At 41.8% G+C, this 22579-nt stretch overlaps 1 protein-coding gene across 1 annotated transcript; it reads left to right on the top strand.

Annotated features, from left to right (window-relative positions):
• Nucleotides 1-10808: 10808 nt before the first annotated feature.
• Nucleotides 10809-16288, top strand: adgra1a (adhesion G protein-coupled receptor A1a; the record flags this gene model as incomplete). Its single annotated transcript, XM_083993643.1, has 5 exons — nucleotides 10809-10930; nucleotides 11968-12091; nucleotides 13231-13382; nucleotides 14588-14683; nucleotides 14788-16288. The coding sequence occupies exons 1-5, from the start codon at nucleotides 10881-10883 to the stop codon at nucleotides 16286-16288; spliced, it is 1923 nt and encodes a 640-aa protein (XP_083849769.1). The 5' UTR covers nucleotides 10809-10880.
• Between the last annotated feature and the right edge of the window lie 6291 nt (nucleotides 16289-22579).

Raw genomic sequence — 22579 nt, 5'->3', positions numbered from 1 at the left:
AAGGTTGGTTTTCAGCCAAGAGACACTACATTGAAGGCACAGCGCCTCCATTCTCTCTGTAACAAGTTACAAGTCATTTATCTAACCATCACAATTACTCCGAAGCTGTTTATTTAAGGTAAAAATGTAGCATAGTTAAGCTAAAAAATCCTTTAATCCTATTGTTCAATACCCCAGTGTTGTCTAAGCCTGAATACACAGTTTGCAAAAGTTAGTTGTGGTTTAATAATTGGAAAAGATTGATGAACAAAGTTTTGAGAAGATATACACCATCTATCAAGAAGAAACCACAATCATTTCATGAGAAGAGGTAAACAAATAGGCTATACTATCTTATTCCAACTGTATGGGCAACAGTGTAGATCTTCTCGTTACCTGTCTTTGATGTAATCTATGAGCTCTTTGGCTTCATCTGTTTCCAGAAGTGAAGCGGTGTCCTCTGATGTCTGACAGGCTGCAGCTAAGGCTTTAGCAAACTCCATTAAGTTCTCCACAAAACTCATCTGTTTCTCTGGAATGTGATGAGAAGACATGATTTAGCACAGTGATTATGACATACTCATAGGGTAAATACTAAATAGCTGTGTAACTCATATAGTAGGCATGTTTTCTGCATTATTTTACAGAAAACAGCTTGCAGATACATCTTCATTCATTTTGTTACTTGCAAAATTAAATTTTCTGGTTGTATACACACACTATATTTAGATCTTGTATTATCCACTGTATTACTCACTGTACACAAATAATTTGAACCCAAAGAAATTAGATTTTCCCATGCACCATGAAAATCTATTAGCAGAAATACATACATGCATACATAATTGCATGGTAATGTGGAGAAGAAAGATTCAAATCAAATTATTCTACTGTACAACAATGATGTAAGTTAGATAAAATGAGTGGAGACTTGACGTGGACTACGCTGCCAGAGATTTACATGCATGGTTGGCTTTGGTAATGTACATTTAATTTGTAGCGAACGAGCTAAAACATGCTAAATCTGTGGTACGGCCCTGTAAAGTTTCGTTTCAATTAATTTGATCTGATGAAGCATACATGTGAGTAGAGTGACTGAAAATAACTGATTGCTGTGAGGAGATTCAGGAGCAGCACACACACACACACACTGGTTTTTCTACCTCCTCTTTTCCCTCCCTATGACTATATCTCTGCCTGTCTGTCCCACTCACCTCGTATGTTCTCCTGCAGCATGTGTAACACAGCCATGGTGAAGGAGGTCTGTTTGGGGGTGAACCTGGCCTCTTTAGTCCACCAGAAACCACACACATAGTAATCGAGCAGGGCAGCTTCCTTCATACAGATCTGATAGTTCTTTAAGCCCAGGATCTCTTTCAGTTCCCTATAGACAGCACAAGTTGAAGAGTAGGCTACACAGTGAACTATAACTTTTGTGAAGGACACAAAGTTATAGCATCCTTTTGGGACAATTTGTGGGTTTTAACATTCTACAACTAAAACTTATGCACGGTTCCAGCCCAGTAAGTTTAAATATGAGATGTTTTAGGTTGACAAAATGATGAATAATAACAGAATGAATTCAGCATGTCTCTTTCAGTGTTCCTGGCAGCATGGAAAGAGACCTGAAACACAATTCATGTTGGGAGAATAAAACCTCCAGTGACTTAGTAAATAAAGCCCCTGTCTGGGTGGCTGTCAAGCTGCTGGCATTAATTCTAATAAGCCTGTCAGAAATAAGCATTTCTACTGATATTACCTTTACCTGCTTAAATGTCAGACCTGCTCAGCCCGAGACTTGTGTTAATAAAAACACAAAGAACATGACAGAGCAGCAGCATGGAATGAAAATGGGATTTGCCACAACAATCACAGCTTGCATAGCCTGTCGTTTGGCCTCCAAGTCATAGTATTTCATTTGCATTTGGTCAGTACAACAGATGGACAAATGAGTGGAGGTTCTCTCTGCTGCTCATCTGCTGGTCATATCCTGCAAAGAACTACCGGAAATGAAAGGTCAGGAGCAGCCCATAAAAGGTGAATAAAAATATAATGGCTGGCAAGAGTGTGTTGTTGAGACAGAGACAGCTCTTGAGCAAAGTTGATTTTCTCTCCCAAATTTGCCATTTTCATGTGAAAATCTCGCTATGACAATATACTGTAACTTTTTTATGGTTCACCAGGTCATCAAGTAGCCTAAATGTTTGTGTTTGATGATGCTTTAACTCATTCTGGTGGAATTATAAATGTCAGATAACTGAGGCAGTCTCATGTGTCAAAGTGAATGTAGCACTATGGTCCTGTTGCACTGGTTTGGAGTCATTTACATTATGAAATGTATTTTAAAAAATAAATAAATAAATAAAATAAAAACATGAGGAGTGTTAAAATGCAATAGTGCCTCACACAAACAGTTTAGCATGGTCCTGCACTTGTTTGGAGTCAACAGGTCACATGATGGGAGCTATTGAGCTAAAACGCTCATATGAAATGTATCAAAAATGTATTCAAAAAAAGATGAGGAGTGTTAAAATGCAATAAAAAGAGTCTCACACAATCAATCAATAGCACTATGATCCTGCACTGGTTTGGGGTCAATAGGTCATATGGACCTTGAAGCTATTGAAAAAATAGCTCGTGCTATTTTTTCCATAGCTAAAATAGAGAAAGCAGTAAAACAACATAACGTGGTGTGTCTGATTCATCTAGAGTAGAGTAGTAAGATAAACTAAAATATGAGAGAAATATGATATTTCTAGTAGCTATATTAGGAAATAACACTGGTCGGATTTCAATGGCAATTTGTTGATGGCCCCTAGCTGTCAGGGATTACAGACCGTGTAAACAGAAATATAGGCTGCTTAAATATAAAAACCGTCGACTGTGTGAACACTACACATTTCTAATAAGCTGACTTATAAAGTCTTAACTTTACACAGGTTGTGTTGAACTTTGACCTGGTTTCACAGAGACAGGTTAGCCTACTTACGTCTCGAGCTGTTCTGCGCTGCGCTGCTGCAGCTCTGCGATTTGTTGTAGAGACAGCGCCTCCCACTGCAGACACACCACGTCCTCTTTCTGAGGAGACACAACACGGTCCACTGCATGTCCAACAAACCAAACACAAAGACGGACAACAGAAGTGGTAAACGCAGAGCTCAGTTCTACCTGTAGCGGACTGTCTTTTACTTTTGGTGGCTCTCTCCTCTCACGACGCCTGGCTCCTCCGGACATGTTGACGCTCTGGTTGTTGCCGTAGCAACCTCCCATCAGCCCCAACAGTTACTTTGTTAACTCGGTGTCGCCATATCAGAAGGAAAAAAATACACATTTGCGCAGGCAATACATTTCCGCCTATGATTAGCCTGTGGGTGATAAATTATCTACAGCCTAGACATGATAAAGTCGAGTCACGTATTCACATGTTCTCAATTAAGGACGTGTGATCATGTTTTGTAGTTAAACCAAACTCTACAAGCTTTTATTTTGAAGGTCTAGCTACTAGGCTACTTAGTTCTGGTAAATTGACGTCTCTCCTTGCACAGTAGAAGCATAGGCCTATTGAATTTAATTTAATTGAATTGAATGACTTTAGAGAGGGACATTTGTTTGTCCCAGCACCACATAACAACAAAAGGCAAAAAAAAAAACACACAGTAGCTAGCCTAGTCCTAGGCATATAAATAAACAGATATTAGGCTAATATTAAAAAAAAAAAAACTCCTTGGCACACACACATCGCTCATTGAAAATAAGCACACAAGTCTAGGCCTATAGCTATCATTTGGAAAAGCTTGGCTACCTGTGGCCAAGGCCTAGCCTAGCTACTGGACAACTGCAATCATCTCATGACAATTCAGTCAGGTTAAGGAACAATCAACAAAGAATCCGTAAACAAACACTTTAAAATGACATCAATTCAATCGATCAAGTGAACCAACCCATGCTTTTAATCTAGGCTATTTTAATTTAAACATTTTAACCAGTGAAAAATAGTGGGAAACTGTAATGTGGTAGCTGACTGCTGCCAGGACAGGCAAAAGACTGCACAGGTGTTTAGCTGGGGGTCTCTTGCTCTCTCTCTATTGCCAGTACAGTTGTATGCTGCATTCTGTGTTCTATGTAGCCTAACATGCATTCTTAAAAAACAAAATAGGCTACACATGATCATAATGAAAATAAACAATTGTGTCCCCTCTCTTCCTCTGGCAGCTGGTTTTGCTCAAGGTTTCTGCCTCTGACAAGAAAGTTTTTCCTCAACACTGTTGCCAGGTGCACTTGCGCTTGGTGTGAATTCTTTTGTTGCTGTAAATAATATTATGAAGACAAGGTCTAGACCTTCTCTAGGCTATTTGTACAGTGCCTTGAAATTCTGTTGTGAATTGGCAATGCCTAAAAAAATGACTTGACTTTAAGGTTTATTAAAGTCCTTGGAATAGCCTACTCTGGGCTTGCTTCACATTCATTTTTTATGTTTCCTATAACATGCCTACTTTAAAGACTTAGTAGCCTAGTAGTAGACATTAATAAAATGCACAGTTTGGAGATAGCACCTAATAGCTTAAGACCTTCGATTTAATTTAAAATTCACAATTTGCACTTGATCCCAATTGATTTTGCGCTGAGGTCTTGAGTTTCAACATGATCATTTATTAATGGTGTCCAACAGGAATTCATGAGATGACACATCCTGCATTCATGAGCTCATGACTCTGTGGCACCTGGTCCTTCCCCATAACGAGCCACCTCCACCAGCCTCGTCACTGTGGAGCTGCTGTGTCTGTGTGTGGTCATCAGCTGATGGATAAAACCGGGTTTCCCCGCCCTTGCTCTCTACGTAACATGCGGCACATCGATAGTGGCAAATGGAGCGCAGCCACTATCTCCACTGACCTGGATTGAACAGGGTCTGATTCGCGCTCAGCTGAGGAGGAGACGCCACCGCAGGTAACTCAGGCTTCTTATCTCTACAATTATATCCTCCGTGCATTTAATACAGGGCTGTCTGTCATGTGATACAGCGGCGGCTTCACTGCGATCAACATTATCTGGAGAAAAGTAGCCTAATTGTTCCTTCTTTATTCAAAATGACAGTCGGGGCGCACATGCAGAAGTAAACCATGTTAACAGTCGTGTTGTTCCACGGAGGAAATCTGAACCGTGTGTCGCGATAGGCTGTCGGAACAAGCCAGGACCTGTCGTCACTACAGAAAATAGCAATCTGATGCCCCGCTCCCACACCGCCCACTCTCATATGTCATCCAGAGCTGGAGGATGGAAAGTCTAGGCTATAGGTGGCAGATGAATCTCCTGCTTTGATTTCTGTGCCCGCGCAGATGGAGTCGGGACCGGGAGGCCGAGGATGCCCGTCACCGCTGCTCCTGCAGCCGAGGAGTTGCAGGAAGAGTACCGGCCTGCTGGAGAGTTCCCTGTGATCGGATCGCTCTCTCCTGCTCCTGGACTGTTTGAGACTCCACCAACGTGTTCACAAAATCTCTGCTGAGAGCGTCTTAACTCTACATGGACCCGCAGGGCGCAGGGAAGGGGGGAGCGGGGGCCTCCGGGGGAGAGCAGAGCTTTACAACTCAAGTGTAACTCCACTAAGGCTCATGGTGAGTTCTTCTGCCATTCATCATTATAACTAGGCTACTACACTGACTATCCTATGTATGTGTGTGTGCAGGTGATCTGTGACGACGAGGCCTAGCCTACATGAATGTGTTTTTTTTACCACAGTGTTTAGAGTGATATCATAAAAATAATATCACCATTCAGCTACCATCAGCCTTAGTTAAAAATGTGTGATATTTGGTTGTAAAATTGATATAAGATAAGATGTAACTATCATCAGGTTACAGTGAATGCAATATTCCAGTCTAGGGGCGTTTTAAGTCAGCTGTTTCTCAGGTAGGCTACATGTCATTAAGGGGTTGAATACTGTTGAAATCAAACAGTTGGACACAGCGAGAGCATAAATGCACTCTTGTGTCCTCAGCACAGAGCAGTCTTCTAATACTGAGATTGAGAAGTGAGGTTGGATGACATTAGTTGAAACTGTTGGCCGCTGCAGGCTCAGTGCAGCTTGCAAAGCTAGAGGTCTTCAAACAGGGCCGCATCAATGCACAAAAGGGGCCCAGGGGCAAAAATAAGCCGTGGCCCCCTTGCTTATCTCCCAGTGTCTCCAATCTTCTGTGCATTAGCAGTAGCTTGTGGTATTTTGACTAATGTGATATTACATGATGAAATCAAATTAATGGCCAGGCAGAGCACCACACAGCCTTTGCAGAACAGCTGTATTTGTGTGGCTTGTGTAAGACTTGAGAAAAGAAAAATAATGTTGATGCTCCTTTTTTTTTTCTACATCCACACAACCACACCAATCACAGAATAACGCCTCAATTGTCCACTCTTCTTGGTTTTTAATCTTGTCTTGCTTTCATAGGTGCTAGCATCACACTAATATTTGCGAGTTTCAAAGCACAAAACAACTAGGCCTACCAAACTGGCATTTCTGTATTTCCGTATCTAGTAGCCTATATCTACAGTAAATTAATATCATCTGTATTGGGCAGGCTGAAGTTATCATTCAGTACAATAATCCTCGTTTCCCATCATGTCTCTCTATTATGAAACTATACCAGACAGGTCTGGATCCATAATCGCCTCTAGTTATACCCGAGTCATAACTGAGTGCATATCATGGTGTCTTTTATTGTAGTATCTATTATTATTGTAATGATTATGATTATTTTGTGTCTATTCTGTAATGTCTTTGGTTTGTGTTATGTGCTGATGGTTCCCGCTTCGAGGAGTCTAATTTCCCCCCTGACGACAATAAAGAAGCCTTATTATCTGTCTGTCTTTAACAACAGATTTAGCTGTATAAAATAAATCAGGCTTTGTAATCGATGTTACCAGTCAATTAAAGAACGCCTTGACCTGCCCCAACTCATCTCCAGGACATCCCTCATACTGATGAAATGTGTTTGATGCACTCAAGATCGATAATCCTCAAGACTGCTTTATTTAGCTTGTGCATCTCCTAGAAATAGAGAAATAGGTGCCAGGAAAGGAAAGCCAATTGACAGTAAGACATCTCTCATCTTCTGTGGATTAATACAACCGACGAGTGCTTTCAACTTTCAACATTTCAAACGTATTATAGGACTATTCTTGAAATAAACTTTGATCTGTAAGACTTGTGAGCCGATAAACGCAGCTGAAAAGATCCTCTTTACAAGAAAGCACAGACATCAAGTCCAGAACAAAGAAGCCTTATTACAAAATCTTACGTCTTGACACGGAGCGTGGTCGATCATCTGAGATAAGTGGAGTGTAGAGCGCACGCTGATCTCTGCTGCTGTGTGTGCATGCCCGTGTTTTCTCATTTTATGGGAACTGCAAAGGATTTATTCAGTCATGCTCTGTCCAATAGATGGCTTGTTCAGTGGAGCATGATGAGAGCGCATGCTGTCCCGGAGAGAGAGAGATGAGAGGAGGAAGACATGACAGTGTCTCTAAAATACAAGGCCTTGGAACACAAAGGAAAAGCGAGTTGACGCTGTCGTAAAGACGGAGCCAAGTTAGCTCTTGATTTCTGCCTCCACAGGAATCTTCAGCTTGAATTATGCACATGTAAGAGTGTGTTCCAGAGAAAGAAAGGAGAGGGCCGAACTGTTGGTTGCCTCTTAACGCAGAAGGAATGCTAGACCTGTCCAGGGGATGCACATCACTTACTGTATATGAGTCGCTTTCTCTAAGCTTCCTTCACAGTCATCTGAGCATGGCTGAAGAATATTAATGCACATACATTTAACTTTAATCAATGATTCCCATGACAGAAAATGTATATGTTGGTAACCTCATGGATTGGCTATCACCTGACTAAATTTATCTTGTAGTCAAAAGAGTTGGTTGAATTAAGTCTTTGACAAATTGTGAAATAATGGTTATTAACAGCATCTGGCTGGTATTGTTTTCATAATGCGTGAATGTGGCTGGCTTTGCCTTTACATAAATCTTTGAAGACAGTTGTAAGTGATTTGATTGAAGACACTAATGCAATGCAAGTGAGTGGTCTGTGACTCTAGCTGACAAACATATAAACTGTTTTCATGAGTTAAGAGCTCAGACATACTCTCAGGATGTCTTTTGTGAGTGCCTCGCCTCAGGTCATTCACAGAACCTCTCCTGGATTCAGGTCTGTGCTCTGACTGGGCCACTTCAGAGGGTGGATTTCTTTCTTTCCTTCTTTTTTGGCACTGTGGCAGGTTTTTGTTTTGATGTTTAGGGTCATCATCCTGCGGTATCACCTAGAGACATTGTTCTGTAAGAGAACTTGATAAACTTAGGAATTAATTTCCTCTTGATGATGGTGAGCATTTGGAGAGCAGGAGCCCATGGCGGGACACAGTGCTCTATCCCAATGTTTTTCAACCTTGGGGTCGGGACCCCACGTGGGGTCGCCTGGAATTCAAATGGGGTCTCCTGAAATGTCTAGTAACTGATTAAAAAGAATTACTGATTCAATTTTTTAAAACTAATTATTATAGATTAAGACACCACACACAATCTTAAACAACTGTGTCCTATACTTTCACTTTCTTGAATATAAATAGAGCTCAAATAAAATGCAACATATAAAAATATCTGAGCTGGTGCATCTTGATTGACGGCCAGAAATTGTCGCCAGATATTTGTGATGTCAAAATGGGGTCATGAGCCAAAAAATGTTGGGAACCACTGCTCTATCCAATCATGAGCCTACTAGGCTTCAGTGATTACTTTACTCTGAGTTTTTTTGTTATATTACTGATCATTCTTTTTGCTTTTGGATTTGTCTTAGCTGGGTGCCCAAGAGCGGCCACAGAGCTAAACCATTTTCATTATAGACAGCTTGTCTGACAGTGGACTGATCAATGTATAAACTCTTTGAGATGACTTTTTAATCTGTACAGCTTTATGCAAAAATGAACAATTCTTGATCCTAAATCTGCTAAGATTTATTCTTTTGTGAGGTATGCTTAATATAAGCAGATACGTCACTAAAATGCACAGGGTTTGTTTTTCCAGTGACCCTGGTTGCTATGTCAGGAGGTTTCATTGACGCACTCATACTGAAAGACGCTCGAGGGCTCTGGAAACATGCAGCGCAGTATGAGCTCCGGCAGCATGTCCCCAGGCTTCATGTAGTCATTCTGACTACAGCACGAGTGATGCTACGAATCCCGATGGTGCAGCAGCACTGTCCGTGTGCAGGGAGGAAACATGATTTCCTTATTTTACATGCATGTATGAAGCTCTTTGGTTCTAACAGTATGTGAATGTGCAGATTGTGACGTGTGACATGATGTGTATACAGCACAAGCAGCATGTTAGCAGAGCAGCAGCCAGTGGACGGTGAAGAAAAGACTCACTTGTTAATGAGTGAAGTTTTATGGCCACAAGCAAAAAGACTGGAGGTGGATGTTGTGGAGGCGGTTGCAGGGACAGATAGCGGTGACATCTGATTGGTTGCCAAACACCTAGAGTGGGGTGAGAGAGGGAGAAATTGTGATTGAACTTCCACTGAGCTTCATCATTAAAGCTTAAAGGCATAATCACCATAATCCCTATAGTCATAGGCGTAGGTTCATTACCTTTAATTATCGGTGCATGTTGTTTTGAGATCAGCGGGGCAGAGACGTGAGCTGCTCAGTGAACACAATGGAGAATGGTGAATGGTACAGGTCCCCTGTCCCTCTAAACTCATTAAATACACAATCCAACAACTCCAAAACACTCTCATCGACAAGTTGTGACCTGCACATTCACTACGCTATGAAATAACCACGTATAATTATGTAACATTACGACATATGAAGCAAATACTCTGAACTACTTGCACTTTTGAAATCACTCCGCCCACAGCCATGTCTGGAATGTCGGTTATGCATTTGCCTCTAAAACAATTCTCTCTCTCTCGTAATGTTACATTATTATTTCAAAGTGTGGTGGATGTGCAAGTCACAACTTGGCAATGAGAGTGTTTTGGAGTTGTTGGATTGTGTATTTGATGAGTTTTGAGGGACAGGGGACGTGTACCATTCACCTCCATTGTGTTCGCTGAGCAGCTTGCGTCTCTGCGGGGCAGAGACGTGCACCAATAATTAAAGGTAATGAACCTACCCCTATGACTATAGGGATTATGGCAATAGGCGAATTTGTCAAAATGTTGAGCTATCCCTTTAACACACAGTCACTGTAAATAAAGCATGCAAAAATATAGTGGTACAAGAGTCTTACTTTGCATTTACTTCACACCCATGAACCATTTTACACTTTGCACACGCGAGAACATGGGCTTTAACCAGTGTGGTAAACGCTGCGATGATGTCAAGGATGAATGGATGATCAGGGAGCTTTAGATGTGTTTGTAGGTGTGTGTCTAAATTATGGAACGTGCTAGGTTGGCAGGCTACGCTACACACTCTGATTCCACTTAACACATATGCAGTGAGTGAATATATCTTGTCTCATCATCAGCAAAAAACAAAACACGTGTCCCAAACTGTTTAAACTGTTCCTTGAAACTGAATGATGTAGGCAGACAAATGCACCACACAACATACAGGACCATCTGGACACTTTTTTGCAAAAACAGTTGGCAACACTAAAGCAGTCCAGCTCATTCAGCATTGTTTTGTTTTTTTTCTTTCATTGGACAATGGCATAATGTTGCTTTATGTGACAGGGTGATTTATTCTCAGTTCTTGTGGAAAAGAAGAGATTAAGCAATGACTTTATAAAACACACTGTATTGTCCTCTTTGTAAATATTCACAGGATTTGAAGAGAGTGTTGTCATTCCCACCATACCCTGGGGATTACCTGCATCCAGTGGTGTATGCCTGCACTGCAGTCATGCTGCTCTGTCTGCTAGTCTCCATCATGACCTATATTGTCCATCACAGGTGAGAGGAACATTTGTTAAAGGATGGTTTCACATTTTTAAAGTCTTAATATGTTAATACAACAGTGTTTATATGTATATTAAAAATGTAAAGGTCTCAGTATATGGATAATCTTATATCTGATAATAGTCATAACAATAAGCTTGATTTACATAGTAATGCAAGTGGTTTATAAAAGGCAAAAGAATAGGGGAAGTAAAAACAATAAAATAAAAACATGGGGAGAATTTAACAGGAATAAAACAGTAAAAAAAAAAAAAAACCTGTGTCTGAGTCCAGCTCAGGCAGACAGTCCTGTAGTGAGGCTCTAATAGCTCTATTAGCGAAAGCACCATCACCTTGTGTCTCAGACTGCAGCAGGGCTCCATCAGTGGATCTTAGTGGTGGAGAGGCCACATACAAGGTCAATAAATCAGATGGGTGTTTAGGAGAAAGGCTGCTAAAGGCCTGAAAGGTTAGCAATGATATCTTTAAATCTAAATCTAACCAGGGAGCTGATACAAGTACAGGGGTGGTGTGGTCTCTGCAGCAACATTGTGTACCACACAGAGAGAGGGACAGCCTTGGCTGATACCTGAGTAGGTGCATTACAGTGCTGAAGCTGAGCGAGGAAAGCTTGAACAACATTTTGTGAATCAGCAATTGTTGAACAAGGCCCATTATTGAGACAAATGAGTTTGAGACAACTTAATAATGTTTGCCAGACACTAAGATGAGACCTCAGATTTATCATTGTTAAACTGAAGGATGATCTTGTGTTTAATAAGCTGCTAAAATATGTGGGTTTGAAGGGCATGTATAACTGAGTATTGTCAGAAAAACAAATTAAGCCCTTATTAATTCAAATGAATAGTGATGTTGGGATTGTATTGTATTTCCTAGCTTCTGAATTATTTCCATATACAGCTGTACAGTTGATTTGAGTCACTTCTCAATGGCAAATGTGACACTTCAGCATACAGTATGCTATATTAATTCATTCATCATTCATTATTCATGCTTAATTGTTAACTTTGAACTCTGTTCATATTTTGCAGTGTGATCCGCATCAGCAGGAATGGCTGGCACACGCTCCTCAACTTCCTCTTTCACACAGGACTTACATTTGGAGTTTTTGCCGGGGGCATCAACCAGATCAACCTCCCTTTTGTGTGTCAGATTGTAAGTTTTTTTTTCTCCCCCCTACTTTTTAAGAGTGCTGATATTTTTAGGATGCCAGCACAGTATGATGGTCCTGAGAGAGCTGGAGGCCTCTTCGGTTGTTAGTCAGGCACTTCCTCTGTCAGTCCTGAGGTCACTGACAAATGGGCCTCAAATAAGATACTACCAAACAAGGCTGGGCCCTGCTTCTCTGGTCAGGTCCTCCATGTTTCCCTGCTCAGTAGTAAAAAAGAGCTTACTTCGTATTCTATTGCTTTTATCCATTACTAAAACCATTAATTTACATCTACCCATCCTGTATTTTTTTAAGGAAATCCTGTCAATAATATTCAGTTGCCTATCAAACAGGACATCCCTACTTATGATAAAACTGAGGTCAATAATAACATTAGATGGGAATAACGGCGTTATAAAATAATGGTGTTACTAACGTCATTTTTTTCTCTACTACTACTTTTTTCAGTAGCTAACGAGTATGGTAATCAAAATGTTTCCCCCGTTATAACGCTGTTGACATTACTGTTAAAATGCGCCGTTACTTGACTCAAGAAGTCACAAAATTATACACCCACACCCGTTATTGTGTACATTATATACACATTATTTCAGTTCATGAACTAGTCGGGGAAAAAAAACAACTCACTCAGTATTCCTCCGCACAGGCAGGCTTATGGTTAGGTGGATAGGGGGACAAGTCCAAGTAATTTGACATAATATGAGCGTTTTATTCGATTTTCCTGGTAATTAGTTACTTTTATAATGTAGTAATTCAGTAACTAACTCAGTTACTTTTTGGGGAAAGTAACTAGTATCCATAACTAATTACTAACGTAATGTGTCCAACACTGGTTAGAAAACATGCTACTTGCTCCTCACAGTGGTCTTTCTTTATTTCTGGTACCTTGGCGGAGCAGAGAGATCAGAGTTAGCTGTAGAATAGAGTGCATCAGTGCAAGAGGAATTTAATAAAACAAAATAAAGTTGGTTCAGTGGACATACCGCAATATATTTCTCTTTCTATTCAGTTAGCAGCATGACTCAAAGATAAAAGGATAGGACACAGGATGTGGCATGATGATTACCCATCTCATACTCATGTGTTGCTTTTGGTAATGTCTATCTGCATCTTTACCTGTTAGGTTGGCATCGTGCTCCACTATGCCTCTTTGTCTACCATGATGTGGCTGACGTTCACGGCGAGGAACATCTGCAAAGACGTCTCCAAAGACCCTCTAAAGACCCAGGACAAGAACGGGCTGGCCCAGACTCGCACCAAACCAACCATCCTCAGGTAAGCTGCAAGAAAGTAAGCAGATGTTAATGCATGCAGTGGTACATTGTTCTTATAAAATCTCTGGACAATACAGTGTAACTGAATCAAAACTGCCTTTCCCGGTTCCGTCAACAAGCAGTAAGCTGCTTTTCAAAAAATGAAAGGGGAGCGTGATGAAAGACAGCTTAAAGATATTAAACTCTGTCACATACAGAAAGGATTGCAGCAGAGATGCTCCTGTCCTTGGATGTCCTTCTCTCCTGCTGATTTCCAGAAACCAAATGCTGAAGCGCTAAGCCAACTCATCCTTATTCAGTTCATCCTTGAGTGTCCTTCCTGAATCACAGACCTGCCAAAAGTCACAAAGAACAATACTCAGCCACCCGATGCTCCTACGTGCTCCTGCCCTGTCAGCACCCGATTAATCTCAGTGCACTATGACAGTGTGAAAAGCCCTAGAGGCAATCACTGTTAAATCACAGAGAATTTGAAATTGAACAAATCTTAGAACTAAGTTATTTTTAATCAGTAGTATACAAGTCTATAATAATTTTACATCACACAGGCTATTGTTTGTAGCTGATCCTTCATGCAACAATGAATCAAGCTCCACTTCTAAAGTATTTAGAAGGGCATTTCATTTAATTGTTTGAAAATTTAATTTTAAATTGATAAATGCTTATTTTTATCCACTGAATAAATAATAATAATGTGAAATTCTTAAAAATAAAAAAATCAACTGAAATCTCATTTGCAATGTTCTGAACCTTCCCTCAGGTGCTTCCTGTTTGCAGTTGAGCCTTGATCCCTCGTGTCTGGAACTTATGTGGAAAATTGATTGGCTATAGATTAAAAAAGCTCACACCAGGCCAGAATGTTGAATAAACTCTCAGTAAACCTCTGTGATAATACTATGGTGTGGTATAGATCAGGGCAAGGGTATAACACTATTTGTAAAGCTCAGAGTTTTGAGGGCAAAAAGTTTGAGAATGACTGCTCAAACAAAAGTGCCACCAAAGCAGCTTCTACAAAGTCCTGAATTCTAAAAATAGCTTGCATCAACAATTAAACGGTAACAACCCTACTGCTATGACTATAGGGATTATAGGCCAATTTGTCAAAATGTTGAACTTTTTTTATTCAGCTGGATTTTGTTTTGTCTGAATAGTGAACCTGCAAAAATTTCCAAGCACTACTTGATATTTTTCACCCTTTTTCTGCAGGTTTTATCTTATCAGCGACGGAATCCCTCTCATAATAGTTGGAGTCACAGCAGCGTTCGGCATGGATAACTATGGCAGCAGGGATGACGCTTTGTAGTGAGTACTTATTATTTCTGAGCACGCATTCACATTTTCATTCATGGTTACGTAAAAAATAAAATGTAAAAATAAATGTTTCTGTGTCTTTGTGTCATGCTCAGCTGCTGGATGGCATGGGAACCAAGTCTTGGAGGTTTCTACGCCCCAATCACTCTTCTGGTCTTAGTCATGTCTGTGTACTTCTTGTGCACCTACATCCAGCTCAAACGGCACCCGGAGAGGAAGTACGAGCTGCGGATCTTGAATGAGGAGCAGCAGCAGTTGTCATCCAGTGAGTCAAACAATCACTGCCACCCTGACCCTGCTGGAGCGTCTGGACCTGCCGGGGACTGTCCGCCCTTTGCCACCGGCGTGTCAGTCCTGGCCAACGAGCACTCGTTTAAATCTCAGCTCCGGGCGACAGCCTTCACTCTCTTTCTGTTCCTGGCTACGTGGGCTTTAGGGGGACTGGCGGTATCGCTGGGACACTTCTTGGATATGATATTCAGCTGCCTCTACGGGGCTTTCTGTGTCACTCTCGGACTCTTCCTTCTCATCCAGCACTGTGCCAAGCGGGACGACGTGTGGCACCGCTGGTGGGCGTGCTGTCCGTCCAAGTCCAAGATGGAAGACAGCAACGGGGCCGGGCAGCAGCACCAGAGGCAGGGGCTCCATCAGCCCCACTGCCACCTCAACTCCCCGTGCTCGGGCAAGCAGCCGCTGCTCTCCCCTCACCTTATGCAGAGCGCTTACCACAAAATGACGCCGCCCCCCCAGAGCCCCTCGACGGACCACGCGGGGCCGTGCTGCGTGGCCGTGATGAGCCCCGTCAGCTCGGCCCCCATCTCCCCTCTGGCCGAGCCCATGCCCTCGCCCCGCCCGCAGTCGCTTCCCGACGAACTTCCCCGCCCCATCCTGCCCCTGCAGAGCTGCCTTAGTGACAGGACAAAGTCGCGCTCCTTCAACCGCCCCCGCCCGTGCCTCCAGGACTACCGCTCTCACATGGCCTCCACCAGCATGGACGGGAGCGTGCACAGCTCCCACCTGGACAGCCCTCGCGTGGCGCACCATCTCGAAGGCTCCCCGCTGGTTTCCAACAGCCCACACCCAGACATCCAGCTCCCCTGCCTCAGCCCTCACTTGGATAAACAGCTGGCTTCCTGCCACAGCCTGCAACGCCAGACCTCCTGCCACAGCGTACAAGACTCCATGGCTTCCTGCCACAGCCACGCGCACAACATGCACGACAGCATCAGCTCCTGTCACAGCCTTCTCCTGCCTTCTCACGGGATCCACACCTGCCAGTGGCACATGTACAGTTCGGCCGATCACTCCTCCACCGCGAGCTGCTGCGAGAAACCCGACCCCTTCGCCTTGCAGTATCAGCAAGACCCCGACGCTTACAGCTGCATGTCAAAGACAACGGACAAGGGAAAGGATAACCTCTGCGAAGAGCCGGAGCAGAAGGGTTTCCCCAGAAACACTCTGCCTCGACGGCACGCCGCCGTCAACCTGCGGGGCACCATCAGCAGAAACAGGAGCCTGCAGGAGGACAGCCTGTTCGGTTCGGACACCACGAGGAACATACGAACTGGCCCCTGGAGGAATGAAACCACTGTATAGCTTTCTTATTGTGCGTGTGCGAGACCTTACTGCAGACCCTGTGATCAGATCTCTCCTCAAGCGTCCGGGCCTCACTGCCTTCAGCTTTGCCCTTAAACCACAGGTTGAGTTTTCAGTGGGGCCTTTGTATCCCGAAGACCCTTCATGACAAAGTTATCTTTGTGTGGTACAAATTGTGTGTATTTATGAGGAATATTCGAGAGAGGTTCCATTGATATTGAATTGATTTCCTGCTCAATGCAGTTTAAAGGGGACATATTATGGAAATATCACATTTTTTAAGGTTCTTTAACATATATTTGGGTGTTTGTCTTGCCTTCCAGCCCTCAAAATGTGAGACTTGAAAAGAAAATCTGTAATTTGCAGGTTAAAATCCATGTGGTTTCACGAGCTGTTCCCTTCATTGTCTGACAATGATGTCATTAGTTTTTGAATTGGCATAATACCTCCCCTACCTGTGAGTACCAGTACCGGTAGAAAGGGCAGGGCAGGGCAAGCAGTGGCTCATTTGCATTTAAAGGGGCAGGCACTGAAAAAACAGCCATTTTGAACAGGGCTATTTTGCGGATGAAAAGAGCTGTGATGTTTGATCCTTGGGGTGTTTTGACCAAAGCTTGTCACAGACATGTCTTTAAGACTCATGGGAACTATTTAAATTTGTGGAAAAGGGGCATAATGTGTCGCCTTTAAAGTTGCAGTCAGTAATTGAGGGCCACAGTAATGTAGTTGTTTGACCTGCACCAGTTCTAGCTGAGTCTTTTTTGTGTTGATTTTGTGTTTGCTCCCAGTGTTTGCATCAGTTGCTCCACTGTTCTCCTACAGTCCAAAGACAAGCAGGTCAGGCACACTGCTTAAAGGTCCTCACAGGATCAAAAGTATGAAGGGAAGTTTAATTATACATACTAGGAACTACATGGACCTGTTAAAAACCTGTATCCCTCCCTCTACCCTTGGCCAAGGAACTGGAGCTCTCAAGCTCATCCCAGTTGTTTTCCAATCACAGGAATTATGTTCACATTTTACTTATGATAGAGAAACACAATAAATGAATCGTCTCTAAACTTCTCAAAGCCCTTTAGAAAAAAAAGAGGGAGAATCTGAAGCTTCAGAATCATCTGTCAAATGCTGCATGTGTCCTCAGTAGAGGTCTTCACAGGTTTGGACCTAATCCTAAACTGACCTGTGTTGGGGGGAAAGAGATGTGAATAGGCCTATAGATAATTACACCTGATCCAATCCAGTATTATGCAAAGAGGACGTATCACTGATAGCACCTTTAAATACTCGGATTGATCTGTTTTGACAAAGATCTATATTTGTTAATGTTATGTTCATAATGGCATTGTTCAGACACAATATCATTTTGAATATGAGTTACACAGGTGATTTTAATCATTGTGAGCATGTGTGTTTTTTTCATGTGCATGACTAGGTACATAGAGATGTGGCGTGTTGGTGCTATATGTATTTGTTATTATGGATCTCACCCTTGCAGAATTTTACATTTATGAATATCTTGATATAAAAAAAACATATTTATGATGTGTGAAGATTTTCTATGGAGACACTTTATGTATGCTGCCAAATAGAGTCAAATGGACTCTTGTCTGACAAATATTGCACTAGTATGTACCATAGCAACCCTCACTTGGTGGGATAATAATTCAAAAGAAAAGTGCAATGTGCTACGAAGCACAAACTCTGTGCAGTGCCAAAACTATGTGCCAGTTTTCACTGTGATGAGAACCTACACACAACTCATTCTCAGCATTGTTTGTAGCATCATACTAACTTGAACTCAGGTTTTTAAAAGTTCATCAGCAACTTTCGAGTTGTTCCAAAAAAGAAAAAACTTCCATACGTTTTTCTCCAGAGATGTGTTTACGGGTTAAGCCAGGCCTTAGTCAATAAATCAGGCTCATTTTCTGTCTCATGGAGCAGTTCGTTAAGTCTGGTTAAAGTTACCACGGAAACGTCTCCACTCAGACCAGCTTGGTTCTTGTGAGGTTAGCTTTCAGGTTTAGCTTCAGTTCAAGCCTGATCAGTGTTTCCCAGACATGAGCGCCCTCTCATGTGAGTCAAACAACAGTGGACGTCTCAACTTGACTTGGCCCTGCAGTCATGTCCTACGTTGTAGTGTATCAGCTTTGAGGCCTGAATATCACAGGCTTCTCTTTCTGCCCCAGTTTTTCTTTATTGTGAATTGATTCGTTCTATGCTTCATGCCTCATGTCTGGATTATATAGATATAATTTGACATGGTGGAAAATGAAAGAATAGATGTGACTCTTGTGTCTGTGCAGATCTGACTCCAGTAGGTGATCAACCTAGCTTAGCATAAGGACTGGAAATGAAAAGACAGCATACAGAGGGCTCGAAAACTAATCTCAAAGTAATCTCACCATATAATGCCCAACTGAAACCACAAGATTTTTTTTGTCGGTTCACAGATTAAAGATTTACATACGTCTGCATGTAGCACACAAACATGATGAATCACCTTATATTCCCAAAATGAAAGGGACTAAGCACATTTTCCATAATTTAACAGTAGAACTGTACCAGTTTTTTTTTAGACATGTAGAAGACCGATCACATCAGAGCTCAGTAGCTTTATAGAACAGCTTCAACCTGTAAAGTTCACAGCCCTGATCCTTGATCTCAGAAAGAGCGGTCTCACCAAATAATGTTATATAATACATCGCTCACCCAACTCCACAAAGGCCACTTCATCCACAGATTTAGACCATGTCACGTAAGGGATTATGTATGTTTCATATCTGAGCACACAGGGCTTTTTTCCAGCAATTATAAATCATTTTTTAGGGAAGATATATGTGTATATACAAAGATCTATTCTATCATTGTACCATATAAAAGGCTGAGTCCTTTCAGCAGCAGTCTGGGTCCTTGGCTGCTTGTCATCCTCGCTCTCTCCACTCACCACTCACTGTCTCTATCAGATAAAGCAGGAAAAACAAAATGAGAAAGTGAGAGACACTGTTAACTGTAGAATCATTCCTCTACATTATCATTTTGCTTTCAGTGCCATAGAGATGCAGTGGGGGAAATGGCCTTGATTTATTGAATGGTTCATTATTTTATTAACCTCAATCCTGGTTTACATTATTAGGTTTACTTCATCCAGATTCTTCATATTAAATCAAGCTTTTCTGAGCGTTCTTTATGAACCTCTCAGATTCAGGGCATTCAGTGGCATATTTGAAATTTCACTCATTATGCTTGTGCTTACATTTTATTCTACTTTGAGGCCATAATGAGGCTGAAAGTGGAATACATTACTCATTAGCTTCATATGGAAACTACCGTTACATCTGAGGAGGGATGAGTCATATCACCGTTAGATATTGTAGGTTAAACACAGAAGTTCACTTATATGTCACCATATCCCAGTTTGCTCGACCATGTGATCATGAAACGACACTAACCTTCGGGCTGACGTTGATGACTGTGTACATGTGATGTGTTGTTGTGTCCCAGTGTTGCGACAGCTTTAAGCGTCTTCCCAGGCCACGAACAGGATCACCTGTTGTGTTGAAATGACACTGAAGGTTGCTGTCCAAACATGAGACCATTTTAATGTGGCTTCTTTTTTTTATTTGTCACGTCTATTGTGGATTTTCAACAGTGTAAAGAAACAAGTGAACACCTTGTAAGACAAAGCCAGTATATGAGCACTGTGTGTTGTCTGCACTAGAAATAAAGTTGTACTGTGAGACAGTGTATGAGTTGATCTTCTCTCTTTGTGCAAGTTGGTAGACTGAAATTACATGTCATAAGTATTTTATAGCATGTTTATAGTGAGCTGGGATCAAAGCTGTGTATTTGTGTCATAATTGTAAACGCATTTTATGGGCTGCATAAAGTAATTGATTACATTTATAGGAAAAACTTTATACACATCAATCTGTTCAATGGATTTTGTATGTATTTCCTGTATGTTGTGGGTGTTCCCCAGTACTCTATATTTAATGTTATTTAATTTAACTTAGTGCAGAATTTTGTAAAGATTAACATTTTGTCAGATTTACAGTACAGTATTTGCGTGTATTGTCATTATACATAGTTTAGACGTTAATGTTCCTCTAAGGAGAAACTATGATTTTGGCGATGGAGTTTTCATCTAGCACCAACATCAGATCATCTTTTTAATCTGACCAGCAGTTTAGTTTATCCAATAGGTTCCCTGCAAAACAATATTCTCTACAATTTAAGTGCTTTGTTTTCCCGCTAACAAACATAACTGAGATGTGTTATTATTTAGATGAAAGCAACCCAGTGCAGCCTCACAGACCTGCTGACATGGCTGTAGAACCGGTCCAGCAACATAAATGACAGGACTGTTGTTCAATAACGTACCTGGAAAAGGTTCAAAAATGACATATTAGATGTTTTCTTGCAGTGTCCAGTCATAGAAGCTAAAGGTTTATGAAAATATGTAATAATTTTGTTCAGAAAACAAGCCTGTCAATGACTTATATCCATATATTTAACAAAGTGTAATGACTGTAATCCAGTAAGTAATTCTTTTCTCTCTTCTATTGTAATCAGAGCCACAAACACATTCTGTGTCTGCATCATAGACTGCACAAAGATGGATGTCACCCACAGGTTTCTGAGCCTGAGGAGCAGCTTTGAGACTGAAATTTGAAACCTGACTGCACCTAACTTCCAGCTAATCCAAAAATGAGCAAAGAGGAGGTGGCGAGCGTGGAGCTGAGACTAGGGTCCATGCCAGTTTGTGCCATTCACACACTGAACCACCTGTCACTCAAAGAAACACACCCTCAATCATGCCCAACTTTGTGCCTTTGTGTAAAAATTAGAATAACCTCCCATCACAGCTGTGAATCCATGAACACAAACAAACACAAAAGCTGTTTTTCTCATGCTGACTCATCATATATGAAATCACATGTCACATACATGAAAACACCAAACAATTTGTGACTCATCATTTTCGGAGACTGAATACTACACTCTCACTGTCCAAGACCGAAAATCTGTGAGTAAAGGATGTGGTCGAAAAAATCAGCTGAGATGAAAAGCGTTCAGTCAACTCTTGTGTTTTTGTCTCAGCATTCCTAACGATGATAATGCTTTATGGAGAGGTCTCCTCCATCCATCCCTTCCCCCCGCACAGTCCTCTCCTCCACAGCCACAGGCCACTGGCCTGAATCTCTTCAGCAGCAGAGAAGTCAGAAAAATTATGCAGATGTCCCTGATGTGAACATGACCTATTTTGAAGCCCTACAGAAGCCTGCAGACCTGGCTGTCTTCCTGCTGTCCTGGCCTCTCGCCTGCACCTGCCTACACGACATGTTGCACACACATGGTTTAAGATTCAGCCTCTTAAAGCTATTATAGTTTTACAAACATATATTTCTATGTACGGTAATTATTGCAAATTTGCTTGACAAATGTCCAGTCTCTCCGCTACAGTGCCTCCCCTGTGGACATGCTGCTGCAATGTCTCTGTGCATTACAATATCTCTCTGGCTTGTTTTATTTCATTAAACGTTCACTATATATTACCAAAAAATGTTCACAATGAAAAAGTGGTCAGCTTATGCTCAGTGGTTTACTAGTGCTTATTTTAGATGGATTCTCAGTGGATTGAAATATTAAGGCAAAAGTAGGGACACAGGTCAGGTGCAGCGATCCCTGTCATTGTAGACTGGTCCTAAAGTGGAATGTCACCAATTACAGGGAAAAAAGCCAAAACTGATGCTGGAGGTGGAGCTATATTACAGTATAGTGTTGGGCTCACCTCCACACATAGCACTTGCTAAGGATCAACAGTCCCAGCTGTGAGAGGATACTCAGTGGCCCCCAGCTGTTGGAGCTCCCCCCAGAGAGATCACCTCCGTGCAACTGCAAATGCCTGGAAAGGAGAATCAGATTTGTTGTCTATGACTATGTGCCAACAAACAGTTCAGTAGGACTGTGGAAATGATACCAACATAGGGATCTTAAAGGGACAGTTCAACATTTTGGCAAATTGGCCCATTGCCATAATCCCTATAGTCATAGCAGTAGGTTCGTTACCTTTATTTGTCGGTGCAAGCTATTTTTAGAATGGTGGAGCAGAGCCTCAAACTGCTCAGAGCTACGCTACGAGGATAAAGGGATTTCTTGGTTTCCCTCAGCAAACTCATCAAATACACAATCCAACAACTCCAAAACGCTCTTGTGGACAAGTTGTGACCTGCACATTCACCACGCTATGAGATAATAACAAAACGTTACGAGGCGGAGTTGTTTTCGAGG

This window comes from Trachurus trachurus (genome assembly GCF_905171665.1).
Source record: "Trachurus trachurus genome assembly, chromosome: 19".
Taxonomy (NCBI): domain Eukaryota; kingdom Metazoa; phylum Chordata; class Actinopteri; order Carangiformes; family Carangidae; genus Trachurus; species Trachurus trachurus.
The sequence above is the reverse complement of the archived record's forward strand: the minus strand, read 5'-3'. Positions and strand labels throughout refer to the sequence as shown.